The 19,592-nt window shown below is 50.6% G+C and overlaps 2 protein-coding genes across 2 annotated transcripts in view; both read left to right on the top strand.

The window, feature by feature from the left end:
- Positions 1-2,733: 2,733 nt before the first annotated feature.
- Guca1anb (GUCA1A neighbor) lies at positions 2,734-4,248 on the top strand. The gene is made up of 2 exons (XM_055614680.1): positions 2,734-2,793; positions 3,919-4,248. The coding sequence occupies exons 1-2, from the start codon at positions 2,734-2,736 to the stop codon at positions 4,246-4,248; spliced, it is 390 nt and encodes a 129-aa protein (XP_055470655.1).
- A 7,778-nt stretch (positions 4,249-12,026) lies between these two features.
- Guca1a (guanylate cyclase activator 1A) overlaps positions 12,027-19,592 on the top strand; it is an 8,334-nt gene continuing 768 nt past the window's right edge. Inside the window, exons 1-2 of the mRNA XM_055613353.1 lie at positions 12,027-12,227; positions 18,814-18,963. Of these exons, the coding sequence (XP_055469328.1) occupies positions 12,027-12,227; positions 18,814-18,963 (351 nt within the window). The remainder of the gene's footprint in view (positions 12,228-18,813; positions 18,964-19,592) is intronic.

Here is a 19,592-nt window from a genome sequence, read left to right as displayed (position 1 = left end):
GGTAGTCTAGTAACTTCATCCCCCTTTTCCTCTATCCTTCTTTTCTATTTGGTATCAGGGGGCTAACAGGTGAGAAGGGTGGAAGAGAGGAAAAGGGACCCGCAAAGTGGCAAACAACAGCTAGTCCCATCTTTGCATGTCTCAGGGTCCTGAATGTGGAGGCAGCTGCAGTATCTAGAGCAGGACCAACAGGTGGCTGCCCAGAGCAGGTGTGCCCAGAGCAGGTGGAGTGCCCAGGCCCTGGGCTGAGGTAGAGAGGGAAAGCTGTGTTGGAATTCTGGTTGTTGTGCAAGTCAGTTGTGAGATTTCTGAAAAGTACTCTTTGCTTTATCACAAACTGTGTGAGCTTCAACTGGTGATAGCTCAGATACCCATGGGTCTCTGTTTCAGAAAAAATGGGGTGAACATATCACTTTTCTGTTAGGAGTGAATGTGCCTGGTACTTGTTGGATGTCTAAGCTACTTTTTCATAGCTGTGAAGAGACACCATGACCAGGAAACCCTATAGAAGATGGGGGTTTGAGGGTTGTTACAGAGGGTTAGATATCATGACTGTCCTGGTGGTAAGCACGGCAACAGGCAGGCATATGTTGAAGCAGTACCTTAGAGCTTACATATTAACTCCTTAACTATGGGTGGTGGTGGCACACGCCTTTAATCCCAGCACTTGGGAGGCAGAGGCAGGTGGATCTCTGTGAGTTCCAGGCCAGTCTGATGTACAGAATGTGAGTTCCAGAACAGCCAGGCTACACAGAGAGATTCTGTCTTGAAAAACAAAAACAAACAACCCCCCTAAAACAAAAACAAAAACAGAAAAGTAACGACGAGGCAGAAAGTGGTGTGGGGTTTTGAAACCTCAGTGTCCACTCCCAGTGACACATCTCCAACAAGGCCACACTTCCTGATCCTTCCCCAATAGTTTTGCCAACTGGGGACCCAGTATTCAAACACCTGAGCCTGTGGAGGGCATCTCTATCAAGTCACCGCAGCATATGCTTGATTCCTTATCCTTCCCGCCACGGGGCCTCTGCCGGCTCCCCACACCACTCGAGCTCCTGCCTCCATCCCTGGCTCCAACCTTCTTAACCGGAGTCTAGGAGGTCAAGATGCTAAGTCCCAGGTTGTGAACCGAAGGAGGAGGTCGCAGTCCTTTCAGAAGTCTCAGCGTGATGGCTTTTCTTTCTTCCTCATGCATCCCAGGGCTTTGAACTCGTTGTGTAGCCGAGGATGACTTGAAGGTCTCAACTCATCTTCCTGCCTCCATCTCCCAAGCACTAAGGCCTCCAGTGCGCCCTCCCCAGTGCCAGCTTCACAACTTCTTTTGATTGTGGTTGAGTATTGATTTTTATCATGTTGCACTGCTCGCGTTCACGCATGTGCGCCCTCGCAGGCTTGTGTGTGGGCTTGCATACGTATATGGACAGGTGGTTATGGAAGCCAGAAGATCGCATCACTGAATCCTCTGGATCTTTGTGAGCTGCTGGGGACTGAACTGGGGTCCTCTGGAAGAGAGCAACAGATGCTCTTAACCGCTGAGCCATCTTTCCAGGCCTAGTTTACAACTTTTTAAAATTGTGTGCAGCTACTTTAGTCCATCCTGGAAATGTGAGCAGATCCAAGTCTGGCTGTTCAGCACACGACAGGAGAGTTAAGCCATTTGGCAAGGTGTTGAGGAAAGAAAGGTGATTTTATTCAAGTAGCTAGCACAAGTAGACATCGGACTCATGTCCCCGGAGCCTGATGAATCATGGGAGACTGATTGGGGGGTGGTTTATGTAAACAGCTGGGGAGTGTTACCACAGTGAGGAATGGATGGGCGCCTTCACATGACAAGCTGGCCAGTCCTCATGCCTAGTCCTGTATGGGGTGTTGGCCTTCCTGCTCGGATGGAAAGGTGCCCTGGGACTCAGAAGCCCAGGAACTGTGCAGCTCTGAGACTTACTGGAAGGATGAACTCAGGGGAGGCTGTCTCTGCTCCCAGGAGAGGACATCAGAGAACTGAGCAGACACAGCCTTCATATAGGATTTCTTAGGGAGCGGAGCTTTTCAGCGAGGAGATTGCCAGGGTGAGGATTGGTGGGATTTCAAGTCCTGGGCTTGGGGGAGCTCAGTGATTGGTGAATTTCCCTGCTCAGGGATTGGTGGGTTTTCCTACTTCGGGAAATGGTAGTTTACCCAGAGATCCTCTCTCTGGACAAACTTAAAAACATCAAAGAAAATATCCTTCCTGTAATGATTATGGAAGGCAGGGCTAAGGGAGATAATGGGGGTCTGCCAAAGATCTTGGGTGGCACGCTGCTTTAAGGATGGCACAGAGGGATGGGGGCTATAGCAGGAGTGGAATAGCACTCCATCAAGAGGAAGACTGTTGAGAGTTGCTTGCCCAGAGAAGATAGGAAGAACTTCAAAAATGAGGAATGGGAGCCTTGTATGGTCATGTGTTGCCTGGGAAGATAGTTTGTCAATCAGATGCAAAGAGTTCTATTTGACCTGAGCCATGAACTTCTGTAGGAGGGCTCAACCATCCCTAACTCCATCATCAGGGGTTCATTTTAGAGCTCTTAAGCTTCACAGAGAGAAAATGATTGGTAGAGAAATAAGGATCAGGAATTCAAGGCCACCCCTGGGCTACCCCAGTGGGCTTAGGGCCAGCTTGGGCTATATAAGAACTCCTCTCAAAGCAAAAAACCACAAACCCCACATAAAAATAAATGGACACCTGGTCCCGGGGAGATGGTACAGTATTTCGAGGAACACAGCAGGTCCATGTTCGAGATCAGAGACAGCAGAGTGGTGAAATGATTGGGAGTTTAGTGTGAAGAGCATGGTGACGGGAGAATCCTGGAAGTGAGCAGACCCCTTTCAACCAAGAGCAGAGGTCAAGGGGAGGTGGGCAGAGGCAGAGAGGACACAGCCTTGATAACAATGGGAGGTTCTAAAACAGAATCATATCAGCAGCTTGGAGGGTGGGCTGCCCTGTACTAGAATTCAGTTGAGGTGAGCTTCACTATGCTTACCAAGTGCTCTCTAAATGCTTTGGTTTGGGGCCTGGAGAGATGGCTCAGAGGTTAAGAGCACTGGCTGTTCTTCCTAGAGGTCCTGAGTTCAATTCCCAGCAACCACATGGTTGGTGGCTCACAACCATCTATAATGAGTTCTGGTGTGCAGGTGTACATGCAGGCAGAACACTATATACATAATAAATAAATCTTTATAAAAAATGCTTTGGTTTGGATCAAATAAAACAGGATTTAGGGGCCTTCCTAAAGATAGTAAACAAGAGAACCTGTACTGGCCTGCATTGATGGAATTCTCCAATGATTTGGAGATGGCCAGAACAAAGGCTAAACAGAACAAAGGGGCTGGAATCAGAAGCATGATGAGTTGACCAAAGTGGCAGAACCACAGAAGGGTGGGTGGAGGGACGAGGAGGCTGGAAAACTGGCACCACATCCTTATTAAACGTCTTACATGCTAGTCTAGAAGCTTTGAGATTTATTTTCCAGGGAGTAGACACCAAAGATGCTCTGAAAAGAGCAGGCGGAACAGGTAGCAGTTGATACAGAGAGTGAATCCTGGCATGAAGAGACATGGCAAGAGGTTGAAGGGAGTGACTCTGAAGGACGCTGAGGTCTGAGTGTCTGGAGCCGGAGGGAGCACCGCTCCAGAGCCATGGGGAGGAGCGCTGACCTGCTGCAGGAGAGGAAGAACGGCATTGAAGCCAGCACCAGGTTCCCTGTCTTCTGGGCTGGCAGGTGCCTCTGATAATTAGGCAGAAGTCTGCAGGGACAGGGCCAGCTGGATGGGCTTGCAGGCTTTCCCCTTCTCTGGAAGCCCTGGCATCTTGGCAAGCAGAGCTGTGTTCCAGGGTGGCTTCGGGGGACTCTGCCAACTCTCTCTTTTCTTTTCTTTTCTTAGGACTCGAAGCAATCCTCAGTCACCAGGCATAAGAAAAAGATTCCATCAGGCAAAGAGGTGAAGGTGCCACCGCCACCATTGTCCCAAAAGTGGAAACGGGACTATGAGCAATCTCTGATGACAGCTTATGTTCCAGTAGTGGTGGGCCCTCGGGGGCAGAGCCTGGACAATATCAGGTTCAAATTCTACACCCCCTGCTATGCCAACTCTCTGAATCCCTTCTACACCTTCCAGAAGCCCACCTGTGGCTACCTGTATTGCAGGGAAACTGACAACACCCGCAAAAGGTTTAAAGTTCCTCCGGCAAACATGATCTTGTGGCGAACCTAGGTCGATTTTCAAGTCCCCACCCTGCACCTTCACCCAGTGGCCCTGGGTTCGAGAGGGAAGGGCCATTCATTCCTGGAGGAGCAGTGTTTACCTGCGCTAGCCGTGATGCCAGAGGGACCCCTTCTCAACAGCAATAAAATTTGTCCTTCCTTTTCCTGGTATCTAAATGGATAAGGCTGCTGCATGTGGAGTGAATTCCAGAGGGGCCTGAAACTCTGGAAGGATTTGCTTTTAGTCCCTCTGTCCCCAAAAATATGCTTTTCTAAGGCCCAAGTGTCAGTCAGTGCTGGGCCCAGTGTTCCAATCACAGGCCAACCTTGAAAATGCCTCTGAAAGCTAAAAAAAGCCAGCTATGTATGGATCCTATTCTATCATGAGCTCGTCTTACCCCAGACTGTAACAACCACAGGAGAATGGAGATAGATGCAGGAAATGGACAAGCTTTTTTTTTTTCAGAGCTGAGGACCGACCCTAGGGCCTTTCGATTGCTAGACCACTGCCACTGAGCTAAATCCCAGCCCCGAAAACAAGTTCCTAGTAACCATTCCTGTAAAAAACAAACAACTTTTGTTTTGTCTTGACAGAATTTTACAAAGTTCCTTCTGGTCTCAAACTTGCTAGGTAGCTGACAATGACCTTGAACTTCTGACCCTCCTGCCTAACCTCCCAGAGAATGGGATCACCAGCATGCACCAAGACTCCTGGCTTATTCAGGGGTTCATTCATGCTAGAGACACCCTCTACCAATTAAGCTACATTCCTAACTGTTTCTGGCTTTTTGTTGTTGTTTATTTTTGCTTTTGTTTCTGTATTTTGAGACAGGGTTTCTCTTTATGTAGTCCTGACTACCCTGGAACTCTTAGATAGACCAGGCCGGCCTGGAACTCACAGATCTGTAGGCCTCTGCCTCAGGAGAGTGCAGGGAAAAAAGGTGTGTACCACCATGCCAGGTTCATTGTTTCTGTTTTTGTTTGTTTGTTTGTTTGTTTGTTTGTTTGTTTGTTTGTTTGAGAGTTTTGCTGTATAGAGCTGGCTGGCCTTAACCTCACTGTGTAGTTTAGGTTGACCTTGAACTCACAATCTTCTTGACTCTGTCTCCTGAGACAGGTATACCACCATCCCGGGCTTCTGACTCGTGGCTTTTGCTAGGGTTGAAGCCCTCATTCTTATTCTCTCATATGATCCAGAATAGTTAACTGCAAGACTTACAAGTTTTTGGTTCTTTTTTGAGAAAGGGTTTTCCTTTGTAGCCTTGGCTGTCCTGGGACTGACTCTGTAGACCAGGCTGGCCTCAAACTCACAGAGATCCACCTGCCTCTGCCTCCCCAGTGCTGGGGTTAAAGGTGAGCTCCACAGCCACCCCGCTGAGACTTGCAAGTCTTATGGGTCATGAGAAGAGGGGAGGGAAGGCAGAGACCACTAGGCCCACAGATGGCCTGGGAGATGTTTGTGCTGGCCTTCCAGCCCTAACTGTGTTGCTCTCTTTTCAATTCTGTGATTTCCGTGCCTATGGAATCAGCCATCAAGAGATTATTTATGCCATGGAAAAACACCTGGGTGCACCCGGCTGCGCTTATTTGTGGTTACGACTCTGTCGTGAATTCTAGTAGCGGCACATTGAGCAGAGCATGGCTACTGTACACAGAGCTTGAGGCTGGACTAAGGAGGGGCAGGGTATGGTGAGGGAGAGAAGAAAGGACCCTAGAGAGAGGAGGGGGAAAGGCCCAGCATGAGGCACCTGGGCTGCCAGCTGCTTACTGTGAACGCTTATTCAACTTCAAGGCTTTCCTGCAGTGCCGGCTGACCCTGGCTGAAACCAAGCCTCCTGCAACCCTTCTGCCCGCTAGCCAGTCTAGGAACTGGTGCGGGAAGGAGTGGGGTGGTCATTTATCAGGACTTGGTCTACAAACTTGTCCTTTGCCCCCATCTCAGAGGGTCCTCCCCTCCACCCCAGACTGCGCCTGTAGGCTGGGGCATCTCTGTGCTTGTAAGTCTTGCAGATTCTCATTCATCATCCCTGACTTGCCTCCAGGGGGGTTCTGGCACATTTCCTTTTTGAGCCCTAGACCTCTGAGGCAGGATTAGATTTGTGTTTGTACTCATCTTCTTTCCTTCATTGAGGACATGGAGGTGTCAGTGTTCTCCACTCTAATCACTAGTTTTTTCTTTCTCAGCATCTCCCAACTTTCTGGCTGCCCTGTTTGTTTGAGGTGGGGGTCCCATCTTGTAGCCCGGGCTGGCCTGGATCTTGCTGTGGCCCATACTGTATTGGAACTTGCCATCCTCCTGCCTCAGCTTCTCCTGAGTGCTGGGATTACAGGCATACACTGCTATACTCATCTCTTCTGCCTTACTCTCTTGGGACTTGTATTTTTAAAAAAATCATTTGTTGCTGTCTTGGTGGTGTTCAGAGAATCATCAAAGATAAGTGCTGTGTTCAGTCTGTGTATAATTAGGGGTCTTAATTATTTATTTTAAAAAAATCTTCTCACAACATTGAGAACTGGGTCTCTGAGAGGCAGAGAAACTGCCAGCAGCGGCATCTGTGCCTTCCCAGACCAGACGGTAGGACTTGCACATGGCAGGGTCTCCTTTATCTCCCTGAGCCAGAGCCTCTGCGCCCCCTGGAGCCTCATTTGGGAAGTGCAGCCCTCCAGGACCCACTTTAAGAAAGCTGTCCGCATCGCCCAGTGTTGGGCTATTGAGTCTTGGCATCTGCTCTGAGGCACTGCTAGATAGAGCCTCTCAGAGGACAACTCTTGTCAGGCTCCTGTCTGCGGGCTTAGCAGAGCATGGTTCATAGTGTCAGGGGTTGGCACTCTCCAATAGGGTGGGCCAGGCATCGGTTGGACATTCCCTCAGTCTCTGCTCTATCTTTATCCCTGCACATCTCCTAGGCAGGGTAAACTTTGGGTCAAAGTTTTTGTGCGTGGGTTGGTGTTCTTTGCCCTATACTAAAGACTAGTCTAGTTAGAGGATGTCAGAGGCTGAGACTCACAGCCAAACATTGGTCCATGTGTAGGGAGTCTTGGGGAATAGGGGGAAGAAAGAAAAAAGAACCTGGAAGTGACAGGAGCTCCACAAGAAAAACAGCAGAGCCATCTAACCAGGGCCCAGATGGGTTTGCTGAGACAGAAGCATCAACCAAGGACCATGCAGGGGCTGGATCTAGACCCCTACACAGATGTAACAGATGGGCAGCTTAGGCCTCAAGTGGGTCCTCTAGGAAGGGAAGTGGGGACTGCATTGGACAGGGACTCACTTGCCAGCTTTTAGATCACTTCCTCCTGGCAGGACTGCCTTGCCAGGCCACAGGCGGAGAGGTACATTCAGTCGAGATGCAGCTTGATGAGCTGGGATTGGTGAGAAAGGGAGCTCCAGAAAGGGGAGGGGGAGAAGGGAGGAAGAGAGGGTGGGTGGGACTGGGAGGGGAGGGGGAAGGGACTGCAAGGATATAAAGTGAGTAAAATTAGTAAATGAGGGGGAGGGAGACCGGGTGGGGGTGGGGCAAGCTCCCTAAAGTCCCAGCGGGATGGGGTGTGTTAATCCCAGGATTAACAGTTTGCTCAGGACTCTGTTGTGTCAATTAGGAGTCTACACTTGAGGCAGATGCAGGAGATTCACAACCTGGGCACTTCATCTCAGAAAGTAAAAGGACACCGGGGAGGTGGCTCAGTGGCCACCTAGCACACGTGAGACCCCAGCTTCAATTCCCAGCTAAACAAATCGAAACGTTTCTCTCAAAAAAACCCATTAATCAAGGTGTCTGGAGAGACGGCTCAGTGGTTGAGAGCACTCACTGCTCTTCCAGAGGACCTCATCTGGTTCCCAGCCACCCGCACAGCATCTCACAACAGTTTAACTTCAGTCTAGAGGATCTCACACCCACTGCTGGCCTCTGGCACACACACACACAGTGCACAGACGTGCATGCAGGCAAAACACCCACACACATTAAAAAAAAAAAAAAATCCCTGAGGAGCGTTGAATGAGAACAGGGAAATGGGCAGGGTTCTAGAGTAGTGATGCTTCCAGTGAGCAGCCGAGGGGCACATTCATCACACCTGCTGAGGGAAGGGAGGAACTGTTGCCACAGGATCTCAAGCATTGGGGCTGGACCCAGGAGAGAGTCCATTTCTCCATACAGTGACCCCGCAGCATCAAGGAGTGAAGGCAGTGATGCCCAGCCCATCTTTCCCGCCACCTTCACAGCTGAGAGTCGGAGGACAGGAGAGAGCCAGGTGATGGGTGTGTGTTGTGTGTGTGTGTCAGTGTTTGGGGATCAGTGCCCGAGGCTTAGGGCTACACAGTGTGTGTGAAGGGGAGTAGCTAGCCTGTGAGCACACAGACTGGAAGGCACAGAGGTGACTGACAGATGGCTGCCTTCTACAAGGCTCTACGCGCAGCCTGGCCACACAGCTGCAGTTCCAGAAGGAACAGTGCTGTGTCTCTATTGTTGTCCAATGGCAACACTTGCCACAGAGCCTAAAGAAGCCCTGGTGATGTCCACCTCCCCGTGTCCTGTCTTTGTACAGTCTTCTCCCCTGGGAGGTTGGTGAGGCGAGGCCCGTGACTTCATTCCACAGAGTCCATAGAATGTGACAGAGGTGATGGCACGTCACTGGCTTTTTCTTCTTTTTAATGATTTATTTAATTTTATGTGCATTAGTGTGAAGGTGTGAGATCCCTTGGAATTGGTGTTACAGAGAGTTTTGAGCTGCCATGTGGGTGCTGGGAGTTGAACCCCGGTCCTTTGGAGGAGCAGACAGGGCTCTTAACCACTGAGCCATCTCTCCAGCCCCAATGTCACTGTCTTAGCAGAGGCTACTTTGCATAAGACCTCCAGTTAGCCAACTGGAGGACACTCCTCAGACAACACCCAGCAAAGAGCCAGAGCCCCGGTCACACAGCAGCAAGGGAGGGAATCCTGCCCCCAACTCCAAAGAGCCAGAGCCTGCCCTTCAGTTGCACCCTGATGGAAGCACAGCCTACTGACAGCGGCGTGTGAGACCCTGGGCCACAGGGACAGAGCGACAGTGAGTGTGCGTAGGTTCAAGCTGCTGCATTGTGGTAATTTATTCTGCAGTGCGAAAGTCTCCTACAGCACCAGAAATGCCAGTGGTGCTGAGGGAGAGATGATTTGGGCTGAGATTTGGGGACAGCCCCTCTACGACAAGCCTTTTGAACACAATCAAAGCTGGGGACCCCTGCCTTTGTGTACCTTAAACCCACCCTTGGGGGCTGGAGTGATGGCTCAAAGGTTAAGAGCACTATCTGCTCTTCCAGAGTTCCAGAGGTCCTGAGTTCAATTCCCAGCAATCACATGGTGGCTCACAACCATCTACAATGAGATCTGGTGCCCTCTTCTGGCCTGCAGGTGTACACGCAGACAGAACGTTGTATACATAATAAATAAATCTTTAACAACAACAAACCAACACATCCTTTAGGGAGAACAGATATAAAACAGACCTGATTGGTTCTTCATCAAAAAATAACTACCCTTGGTGTTATGTGAATAACACATATTACTTATCAATCACTATCGAGAACAGGCGATTTTTATGTATTTTCAAATATTTTAATTACATTTTTATCTGTGTGTGTGTGTGGTATGTTTGTGTGGTGTGTGAGTGTATGGTATGTGTGTGGTGTGTGTTTGTATGTGTGTGATATGTGTGTGGTGTGTGTGTTTGTGTCTGTGTGTATGGTATGTGTAGTGTGTGTGTGTGTGTGTGTGTGTGTGTGCCACCAATTAGCAAACAGAATGGCTGAGATACAGCTGGTCTTCACACCTTGTTGTGCCTGTCACTTCTCCTACACATATGCCAGGAACAGGAAGCGGGGCCAGGCCGTTAAACCCCAAGGCCCACCCTGGTGACTCTTCTCCCAGCAAGGCTTCCTCTCCTCAAAGACCCAATCTTCCCAAACAGCTGGGGACACAGCCCTCAGGGGACCGTTCACCCTCCAATCAGCACAGCAGTGTAGCTTGCAGGACGATTGACGATTCTGCTCCCGCAGCCTGAGCAGTTTCTCCTGGGTCACAAGCCAGACAGAGGACGCTCCAGCTCAGGCCCTGCTTGGCTTCTCCACACCCACCACCAAAACACAGGCCTTTAGCCCCAGGATCTGCCATCCAGTTCTGGGGATGCAGCCCACAGCACTGGCAGGCTTGGATGCCCTGTGGGGTCTCCTGAAAACTAGCCTACCCATGGCACTGAGATTTTTACTCAACAACCTTATGGCTCCTGGCTGGTGACGTTTTCCACCCATGCTGAGTGCCATTGTTCAAACTCTCTAATTTCTGGTTTCACAGATGCTATTAGAAATTTTAAAGACACTCAAGAGTTTGCTGTTAATGAAAGTTTTTTTTAATTTATTGTATTTTATTTATTTATTTATTTGGTAAACTCAGTTAAACATACTTTTGTTTTAACCCCAAGTGTGGGGTTTTAGTTGGGCTATCCTTTGCCCACACCTGTTAATTGTCTTGTGCGTGGCACGGCTTTTGCCAGATGGTAATGGCCTTCCACCTTCGGCATGAAGAGGGGCGGGTAGCCCCTGAGAATAGAAAGATGAGAGCTGAGAAAGAGAAGGTGTTGCATTCGGTGTTGGCCTGTGGCAGTTTGGAGAGACCCGAGAGACGGACAGTGTGGCAGTTTGGAGCAGACAGACAGAGAGAAACGGTCCGGGGTGCAGCAGCTTGAAGGGGACTGCTGACCACATCTGCGGTTGGTGGAGATTGGTAGAGAGCCCTAAAAGAACCCCGTGACCCCAAACAGCTGGCAGAAGTAAAGGGGCCCTCTCTCCCCACTAACCTCCTCTCTCCTACTTAAGGTTGGGGTGGAGGTTGGTGGAAGGGAGGTTGAGGCCTAAACACCCCAAATAAAGTAGAGTTTAAAAAAGAGCGCTACAGTTTGCCTTTATAAACTGCTTTCAGAGAGTGGGGCAGGGTCTGTCCCGCTGTCATCTGTCACACGAACGTGCAGAGGAGTGTGGATGACATGGGCAGCTCTGTCACTGAAAACCCGACCAAGGGTGATGAATCTCACAAAAGCTTCATCCTTTGAGCTTGCTGAGCAACTGTGAGGGTCTCCTCTCCCTCAGCAACTGCCTGCTACTTACACAACCCCTGGTAGGGGCCTCTTGAATCTTGTTTCTCGGGGGCTTCACGGTCCTCTCTCCTTCTCTTTGGGAGGGAGTACTTCAATCCAGAAGAAATAGCGTAAGATCTGAGTGTCTGCCGTCAGGGGCTCTTGAGGACACATCTCAGAAGCTTCCTAAACTCTGAGCCCACACCACAGCCCTCGTGTCATCGGACCCCTCAGTGACACCCAAGGATAGTATACGTCTGAACAGCTGCACATCACTGCCCAGTAAGGGCCCAGCGTGGCCTCAGTCTGGGAGAGGAACTAGATCTAGTGTGAAGGCAAGAGCCAGAGCACTGTGGATCCAGTAGGATGAGAAGGGCAAGGAGGTCATAGGATCAGAGCAGCTGGCCAGCTACTCGCGGGATCCTGCTAAGGAAGGATTAGCAGACTGCAAACTGGGTAAGGAGAATCCTCTCACCTTTAATAGCAGCCCTCTGGTGTCCCTAGTTTGGATGCCAGTTACGGCCTGCTCAGCTCCCCTTTCCAGTTGTCTGCACCATCCGGCCTACCAGGCTGCCTCTGCTTAGGCCGGTGAGGAGGGAGGTCAGTCTCCTGAAAGCCGAGCTACCCTGGTGCAGCAGGACCTGCCTGTCTACCCAGGGCATCAGTCTCTCGTGAACCCAGACCATGGGTAACGTCATGGAAGGCAAGTCCGTGGAGGAGCTGAGCAGCACCGAATGCCATCAGTGGTACAAGAAGTTCATGACGGAGTGCCCGTCTGGCCAGCTCACCCTCTACGAATTCCGCCAGTTCTTCGGCCTCAAGAACCTGAGCCCCTCAGCCAGCCAGTATGTGGAACAGATGTTCGAGACCTTTGACTTCAACAAGGTGGGCAGAGACTGGGAGGGAGGAGCGGGAAGGGCGTGATTCTTGGGGGGGGGGGGTACCTCCGGAAGCAGGAGCAGCCTGAGGGTAAGGAAGAGCGAACAAGGAAGGGAAAAAGAAGGGTCCACCATAACAGCTAGATCAGGTTTTCATGGTTTTTGAGGCTGAATCTCATTGCAGAGCCACGGCTTGTTTTCAGCCCACGGTGATCCTCCTGCCTTGGTTTCCTAGCTGTTAGAAATACGAGTATAATCTACATGCCCGGTGTCAGCTACCAGGGAGCTTGAGGCAGTTGGTTTTCCCAGCATCTTGTCTGTTTGAAAGGCGGACTTGGAGGTTTGATTCAGCAGAAGCTCATTAGGCCCTGAGGGTTCAGCAATAACCCAGACCCACAGCACAAAACAATCAGAGGCTGCATGCAAAGGGGTCTCGGTCCACACACTACACACCTCTCAGTGGCCTCCAAGACAGGTGTGAGCGCTTCCAAGATGGCCACTGAGCAGCCCAAGGTGCTGGTCCTGGGCGGGTGTGATGCTCACCCAGAGATCCCTGGATGCTCCTCGGAAGCTGCCATTTATCTAGAACAGTCAGGTGTAATGATGGCGAATCCAAACCCCCAGACCTGCTCCCCTCCCCCATTGTGTTCTGTCTGCTGATTCCCAGCGGGTCTGGCCCCTCACTTGGGACATGAGGTCTCTCAGTGGTGTCGGTCACATGCCCACTGTGGCAGGGGGAGCCTCTCCCCTCAAAAATACCACTGTGCTGGGGGCTTCCAGGTATCAACAAGATCTTTGTGTGGTTATTTAAAACTCGCTAATACGTGAGTTAAGAGGCTGAATCGGATTATGGGCTAAAGGACCAGCTCAAGGGCAGTGTCCTGGGTCCAAGGGCTTTTCCGGAGGAGAGCTGAGCCACAGAGCCTGAGATAGGGTGGCAAGGTGAAGGAGTCACCAGGATGGACACAGGAAGTGCTCCAGCGGGAAGCAGTGGTCCCTCCTGGCCAGGTTGGGAGGGGCCCTAGCACCTACCTCCAACACCCTGAACACATTCTGTCTCCACCTGCTAAGGAAAGTCCTTTGGGTCAAGACTTGGATGAGGGAGGATTTTTTTTTTTCAAGCCACACATAGTCCAGCTTCCCCATCTTCACGTAACCCTTGTGACTCTGTGTGCCATGGCTTCAGTTTCCCTCACATGTGTTGTCGGGAACTCAGTCCTTTGCTTTTCACTCAAAGTAAGTGCCTGGGCATGGTGCTGTAGGCTCCAATCCTAACACCTGGAAAGTAGAGGCAGGAAGAAGTTCAAGGTCATTCTTGCTTCACAGTTAACAGCCTGGAATGCATGAAACCCTGCCCCCATGCTCCAGACCCCTAAACCAACAGAAACGTCCGCCAACTTCTTGTCTCTACCCAACCTGGCCCTCTCATGACCCTGCACACCTTCACCTGGGCCTTTGTGGGGCTAGAACCCTGTTCCTCTAGAACCTGCTGGCTTCCACCATCCTTGTTAGAAATCTCTGCTCAGACCTTCTCACCAACCCACGTCCTGGCTTCCCAGCTTACATTTATTGAGAAAATGGGTCTGGCCCCATCTCTGCCTTTCCTAGCCATGGCTTTCTACCCAGAGCAGTTCTCTCTCTCTCTCTCTCTCTCTCTTCTTGTTTCTTTCTTTTTTTTAAACCAGGGTTTCTCTGTGTAGCCCTGGCTATCCTGAACTCACTCTGTAGACCAGGCTGGGCTCAAACCTGAAGATCCACCTGTCTTTGCCTCCCAAGTGCTGGGATTAAAGGCGTCCGCCACCAATGCTCTTTCGAAGGACTTGGATTCTATTCCCAGCACCTATATGGTGGCTAACAACCTCCCCTTGCTGGGAATCCAACTCCCTTTTCTGGTCTCCTTAGGAAACACATGCCTGTGGTACACAGACAGGCATGAAGGCAAACACGCTGTACATTTATGAAATTTTAAAAATTATTTTTTATTAATTCATATGTTTAGATTCATTCATTCAATTCCTTGTTTTCTGATGCCAGAAAACCCTGACCCCTCTGGTCTGACTCTCCATGCTGATATGTGAGCTTTGTGAGGACGGAAACTTGTCTTCTTTATTGCTGTGGCTAGTGCCTGGAACACAGTAGGTGCTTCTTAAGTATTAGCTATATGAGTAAGTGAATGTGTGAGAACACTGAGCTTTATGGCTAATATTCATTAGAATATACATTATATAATAATAATATTACATTATAATATTAGATTATGATCTATAATACAATATGCATTATAATATCTATTACATTAAAATATTATTGTGGTATATTATACTTTCTAATATACATTAATTTAATTATGAACTTATTATTTTAATTATGCAATTAAGTGATGAGGGACATAGCCAGGCATGGTAGCTCAGGCTTATAATTTCAGTACTTAGGTGGCTGAGGCAGGAGGATCTCCACAAGTTTAAGGCCAGCCTGAGCTGTATAATGAGATTGGCAGAAGACACACACACACACACTCTCTCTCTCTCTGTCTCGTGTGCACACACACAGAGTCTGTATAACACCCGATATGGCTTCTCACACCAGCGTATTCAATTACTCCGTGAGCCACCCTATCTTGACCTTCATGCCTTGGCACCAGCACAGGACTGTTTAACAGCCTGCCCTTGAGATAGGACACAGCCCCGATCACTTTCAAAGCAGAGGTGTTCAAATGACAGCCTGAGGACAGGGTGTCAGTAGCCTAGGCTAGCCTTAGAGTCATTCCAGTGGCTGAGGTTGACTGTGACCCTTTGAGCCCCCTTCCTCTGTGCACCACCACACCTGGCTTGTGCTCTGGTTTTTACCTCAGCAAGCGTCCTACCAAATAAGCTACTCCTTCAGCCCTGCTTCTGATTTTGCAGCAGACTCTCACTATACAGTTCAAGGCTGGCCTTGAACTGTGTCTTAGCCTCCTGTCTCTGTCTCTTTCCTGCTGGAGTTACAAGTACGTGCCACCACGCCTCGCTATCCAAGAACCTATACCATAACCATTTATCTAGGAAGTGTAGAGCTGGGCTATAGCTCGATGCTGGGATGCTGGCCTAGTCTGCTCCAGGCCGAGTGTGGTGGACGTAGCTCAGTTAGTTGGTAGAGCGTTTGCACAGCACGCTTGGGATTCAGTTCACCACATGAACTGGCTGTGAGGGCGCACAGCTGTAATCTTTATAGCCAAGAGGCAGGAGAATTAGAAATTCCAAGTTATCCTGGTGACATAGGGAGTTCACGACCAGCCAAGCTTAGAGGCTGTCCTCTAAAAAGGCTTGGGTTCTATCCCAAGGGCTATCAAAAAATTTGTCTTGGCTATGCTGAAATCACAGTGGCTGGCTGCTGCTTGACTGCAGTCATTCATCTGACTCCTTTAAAGGAATTAGTCATTTCAGTGAGGAGATGGCTAGGGACCAGGGCGCTATGCCAGATACACAGAAGCGGGGCAACCAAACCAGGCAGCCAAAGAAGAAGCCTGGCCCTGCTCTCCTGCTCATCTCTCCAGGGCATGTCTGTGTAGGGTCATCATGCCACACACAGATCCGTGTTGCCCTTACAGCCTGTGTCTAAGCGCCGGTGTAGAATTTAGAAGACCCAGTTTCCAGGCAAGGATTTGTCATTCAATTATTTGTGTGGCTTCGTCAGCTTGAACCGGGACAGAAATGGACAACTCTTGGGAGTGACTGTAGGATAAAATGAGCAATGCAAAATTCTCAGCACAGGGTGTTCGTGGAATAAAGAGATTAAGGGCCTTTAATCCCAGCACTCTAGGAAGCAGAGGCAGGTAGATCTCTGTGAGTTCGAGGCCAGCCTCTTCGACAAGCAAGTCCAGGACAGCCAAGGTCACACAGAGAAACCCTCCAATTCAGAATCTTCCCGCCCTGGCTCCTGGGCCAGCAAACAAATAAGACTGAAGGCTAGGGAGATAGCTCAGCCAGTACAGTGCTTGCCGGGCAAGTGTGAGGATTTAAATTTGATCCCCAGCACCCGCGAAAAAAGCTGGGTGCATAACTGTAGCATTAGCCCTGGGAGTCAGAGGTAGGTAGCTCCCTGGTGCTCACCAGCAAGTTTAGTTGAGTCAGTGAGTTCCAGGCTCTGTGAGAGACTCTGTCCCAACAATAATATGGAGAGCAATAGAGGAAGACACCCAACTTCAACCTCTGTCTCCAAAAGTACAGGCATGAAAACACACACAAACACACACACACACACACACACACACACACATACACCACCACCACACCACACCACCTGTGCTATTACTGAGAGGAATCGGTTTCACATCTCATGCATTTAAATTATTTTTTGAGATGTATGTCTGTGGTCTGGTACTCACTATGTAACAGTCTGACTTGAAACTCAAAACAATCCTCCTGCCTCAGCTTCATAAGTTATTTTCCATGCCACAATACTGAAATTTCATACTGCCTTTCCCAGCTCAGATGAGAAACTGAGGACACAGTGAAGCTCTGTGGCTTGCCCAAGGTCAAGCCTTTCCCAAGAGGCGGCTTTGCTCTTTTGGCTTTTTCATCGTTTCTTTGTAGTCAGTAAAAAATTACAACAGTAATATAACTCCTTGTAAAAATGTCTAGCAACACGAGAAGACAAAAAGTGAAAGTCAAGGTAGTAAGGCTTAGGGACACACACTCTTCCTCCAGCATCTGGGAGCCAGGGCGGGAAGATCCTAAGGTTGAGGCCAGCCTGCACTACATCACAAGACCCTGCTTATTTATCACTGTGTATCAAACAGTCTTCTCACTTCTCCAAGCATGGTCGCTCCATCCTGAGGACCATCCTGGGAGGCTCTTGAGCAAAGGTGGAAGGATGGAAGGAGCTAAGCTGGGTATGACTTCAACACAAGTCAGTGTCACCCAGATGTTCACTGTGGGCCTGATCCTTGCTGTGTTGCTCAGGGCGGTCAAGGCCTTGCTTTAGGCCAAAGGCTGAACAGGCCAGGGGATCTCAGTGGCCATCCTGCCCCGGCTGGGCCACATCCCTGCCAGCTTCGCTTGCCTGCATCCAGTGACAGAGAGTCATTGGCTGGCTCAGATGGCCCTCCCTCAGGCAGCCCTGCTTGCCACAGGCTTCTTCATCTCCAGCTCAGAGCCTCCTGCTTGAACCTCTTGGTTCGAGTCCTGGTTGTAAATGGAGGAGCAGGGACTGACGCTCTCACCCTCCCTTGAAATGGGGTTGGGCAGCAGGGGCCCTGAGGACTGTCCTACAAACAGGTCTTATGCTTCTTGAGCTGGGGACGTAGCTGAGTGGGAGGATGCTTGCCTGATGATGTACTTCCTGTGACCTATGGAGGTCTCATGCTCCTCCGTGATCGACCCCTTCAAGACTCAGTGGAATTATCACCTCTCTCAAAGGACCATCTAAACTCCTCCTGTCCTGCCCAGTAGAATAGGTGATTCTCTAATGTCCTGTCCAGGTGTTGACTGCATTGTGGTGGCATAGCCATCTCTCCCATCCCCTTCACCATAGTGCCTTTGTACTAGTCACAGTGAGGAGAAATCCTGGAGAGGAGGCTCAGCGGCTGTGCTGCTGAGCGCTTGCCATTCTTCTAGAGGAACAGAGTTTGGTTCCCAGCACCCACACCAGGCTGCTCACAACTGACTTTTAAGTTCCAGGGGAGGCAGCTCTCTCTTCCAGCCTCCAAGAGCATATGTACATATGGCAAACACTCACACAGACACCTAAACAAAAATCTTTTTTTTTTTTTTTTTTTTTGTTAAGAAAACAAACAACAGAGCTGGGTATAGTGGCATATACCTTTGATCCTAGCACGTGGGAAGCAGAGGAAGGTGGATCTCTGAGTTTGAGGCCAGCTTGGTCTACAGAATGAGTTCCAGGCTACACAGAGAAACCCTGTCTGGAAACGAAACAAGTTCGCTACGCACTGGCTTGTGCCGGATGCTCACGCTGCAGGGAGTTGTTTCATCAGAAGCAATCCGGACAGTCGGAACCGCTGCCATTAATCCGGATCAGGAAGTTTGGTAGCTGTAGAGGGGACTTGCTAAGTCTTTTTTTGCTTCCTAAAACTCTGGGCTGAGGAGGCTGGAGTCAAACCCGCACCGCCAGCACGGCGCCTCTGTCAGACCATCGCAACTGTTCCGCAAGCTTCGAGTTCTTACGGTCTTTCTCAGCATACAGCGGGGCTCAGCGGAGCTTGAAGCCTAGAGGAAAGAGCCTTTATGTGGGCCTCCTGCCCCTACCTGCCAGGCCAGCAACTCAAAAGCGCCCAGCCCTGCCTGGTGCTCTTGCTTCTCCCACCTGCTCAGGCTACGGGAAGGGTCTCAGCAGGGATGGTTCTAACAGGCTTGATTGACAGCCTCTGAGGAAGAAGAGAGGCGGGCAATGTTGAAGTGTTCAGAAAGACAGATGTTCGTGGTACAAGGGAGCTGGGCGCCGTGGCCGCTGCTGCCTTCTGCTCAGCGTCTGAGGGCTTTCAGCGACAGGAGTCAAGGGGGAGGGGGGGGAGCTCTGGCTGGAGCAGGCGGGGCTCTGAGTGGGGTGGGCGGAGTCCCGGTGCGCTCACCCCGCCTCTCCCTTCTCCCCTCACCCAGGATGGCTACATTGACTTCATGGAGTACGTGGCAGCCCTCAGCCTGGTCCTCAAGGGCAAGGTGGAACAGAAGCTGCGCTGGTATTTCAAGCTTTACGACGTGGACGGCAACGGGTGCATAGACAGGGACGAGCTGCTCACCATCATCCGGGTAACTCCAGGTGCAGAGGGCTGGGCCAGCGGTGCGTGGAGGGGTGGCCAAGGGTGGGTTCCCCCGGCTGAGAGCCCCAGGACAGAAACTGCAGCCCAGAACAGGGATAGGATTTCGGGCCGAGGGATTAAAGCTCTCACCAACAGCATGATCTTGGCTGTGTCACCATCGCTTGGGCCTCAGTGTCCTCATGGGTACTAAGACATTGCTAAAGCTCCTCTGTGTGTGTGTGTTGGGGGGGGGGGGGCGTATGTGTGAGGCCCCAGGAGGACGTCAGGTGTCTCGCTCTGTTGTTCTGTCTTATTGAGACAGGATATCTCACTGAAGCTGGAGCTAGCCTGGTGGCCAGCAAGCCCCAGCAGCTCTCCAGCTCTCCCCTGCTCCCCCGCCACCCTCCTGCACTGGGGCAGGGCTGCACGAGGAAAGCTGCCCAGCAAGCGCTTTTACTGCCATCTCCTCGGCACCTGTTATTTGAGAAGGGGGTCTCACTATGTAGACCAGGCGGGCCTGGAACTCAGAGACCTGCCCGTCTATGCCTCTGCCTCTGCCTCCCAAGTGGGGCAATTAAAGGCATGTATTACACACACACACACACACACACACACACACACACACACACACACACACAC

The sequence above is a fragment of the Psammomys obesus genome, unplaced genomic scaffold (genome assembly GCF_907164565.1).
Source record: "Psammomys obesus unplaced genomic scaffold, mPsaObe1.curated_primary_1811, whole genome shotgun sequence".
Classification (NCBI taxonomy): Eukaryota; Metazoa; Chordata; class Mammalia; order Rodentia; family Muridae; genus Psammomys; species Psammomys obesus.
Note: the sequence above shows the minus strand (reverse complement) of the source record. Positions and strands in the feature narration are given on the sequence as shown.

Coding starts and splice junctions, on each gene's coding strand:
- Guca1anb (XM_055614680.1), top strand. CDS start 2,734: ATGGTACAGTATTTCGAGGAACACAGCAGGTCCATGTTCGAGATCAGA. Junction 2,794..3,918: donor AGATCAGAGACAGCAGAGTG/GTGAAATGATTG, acceptor TTCTTTTCTTAG/GACTCGAAGCAATCCTCAGT.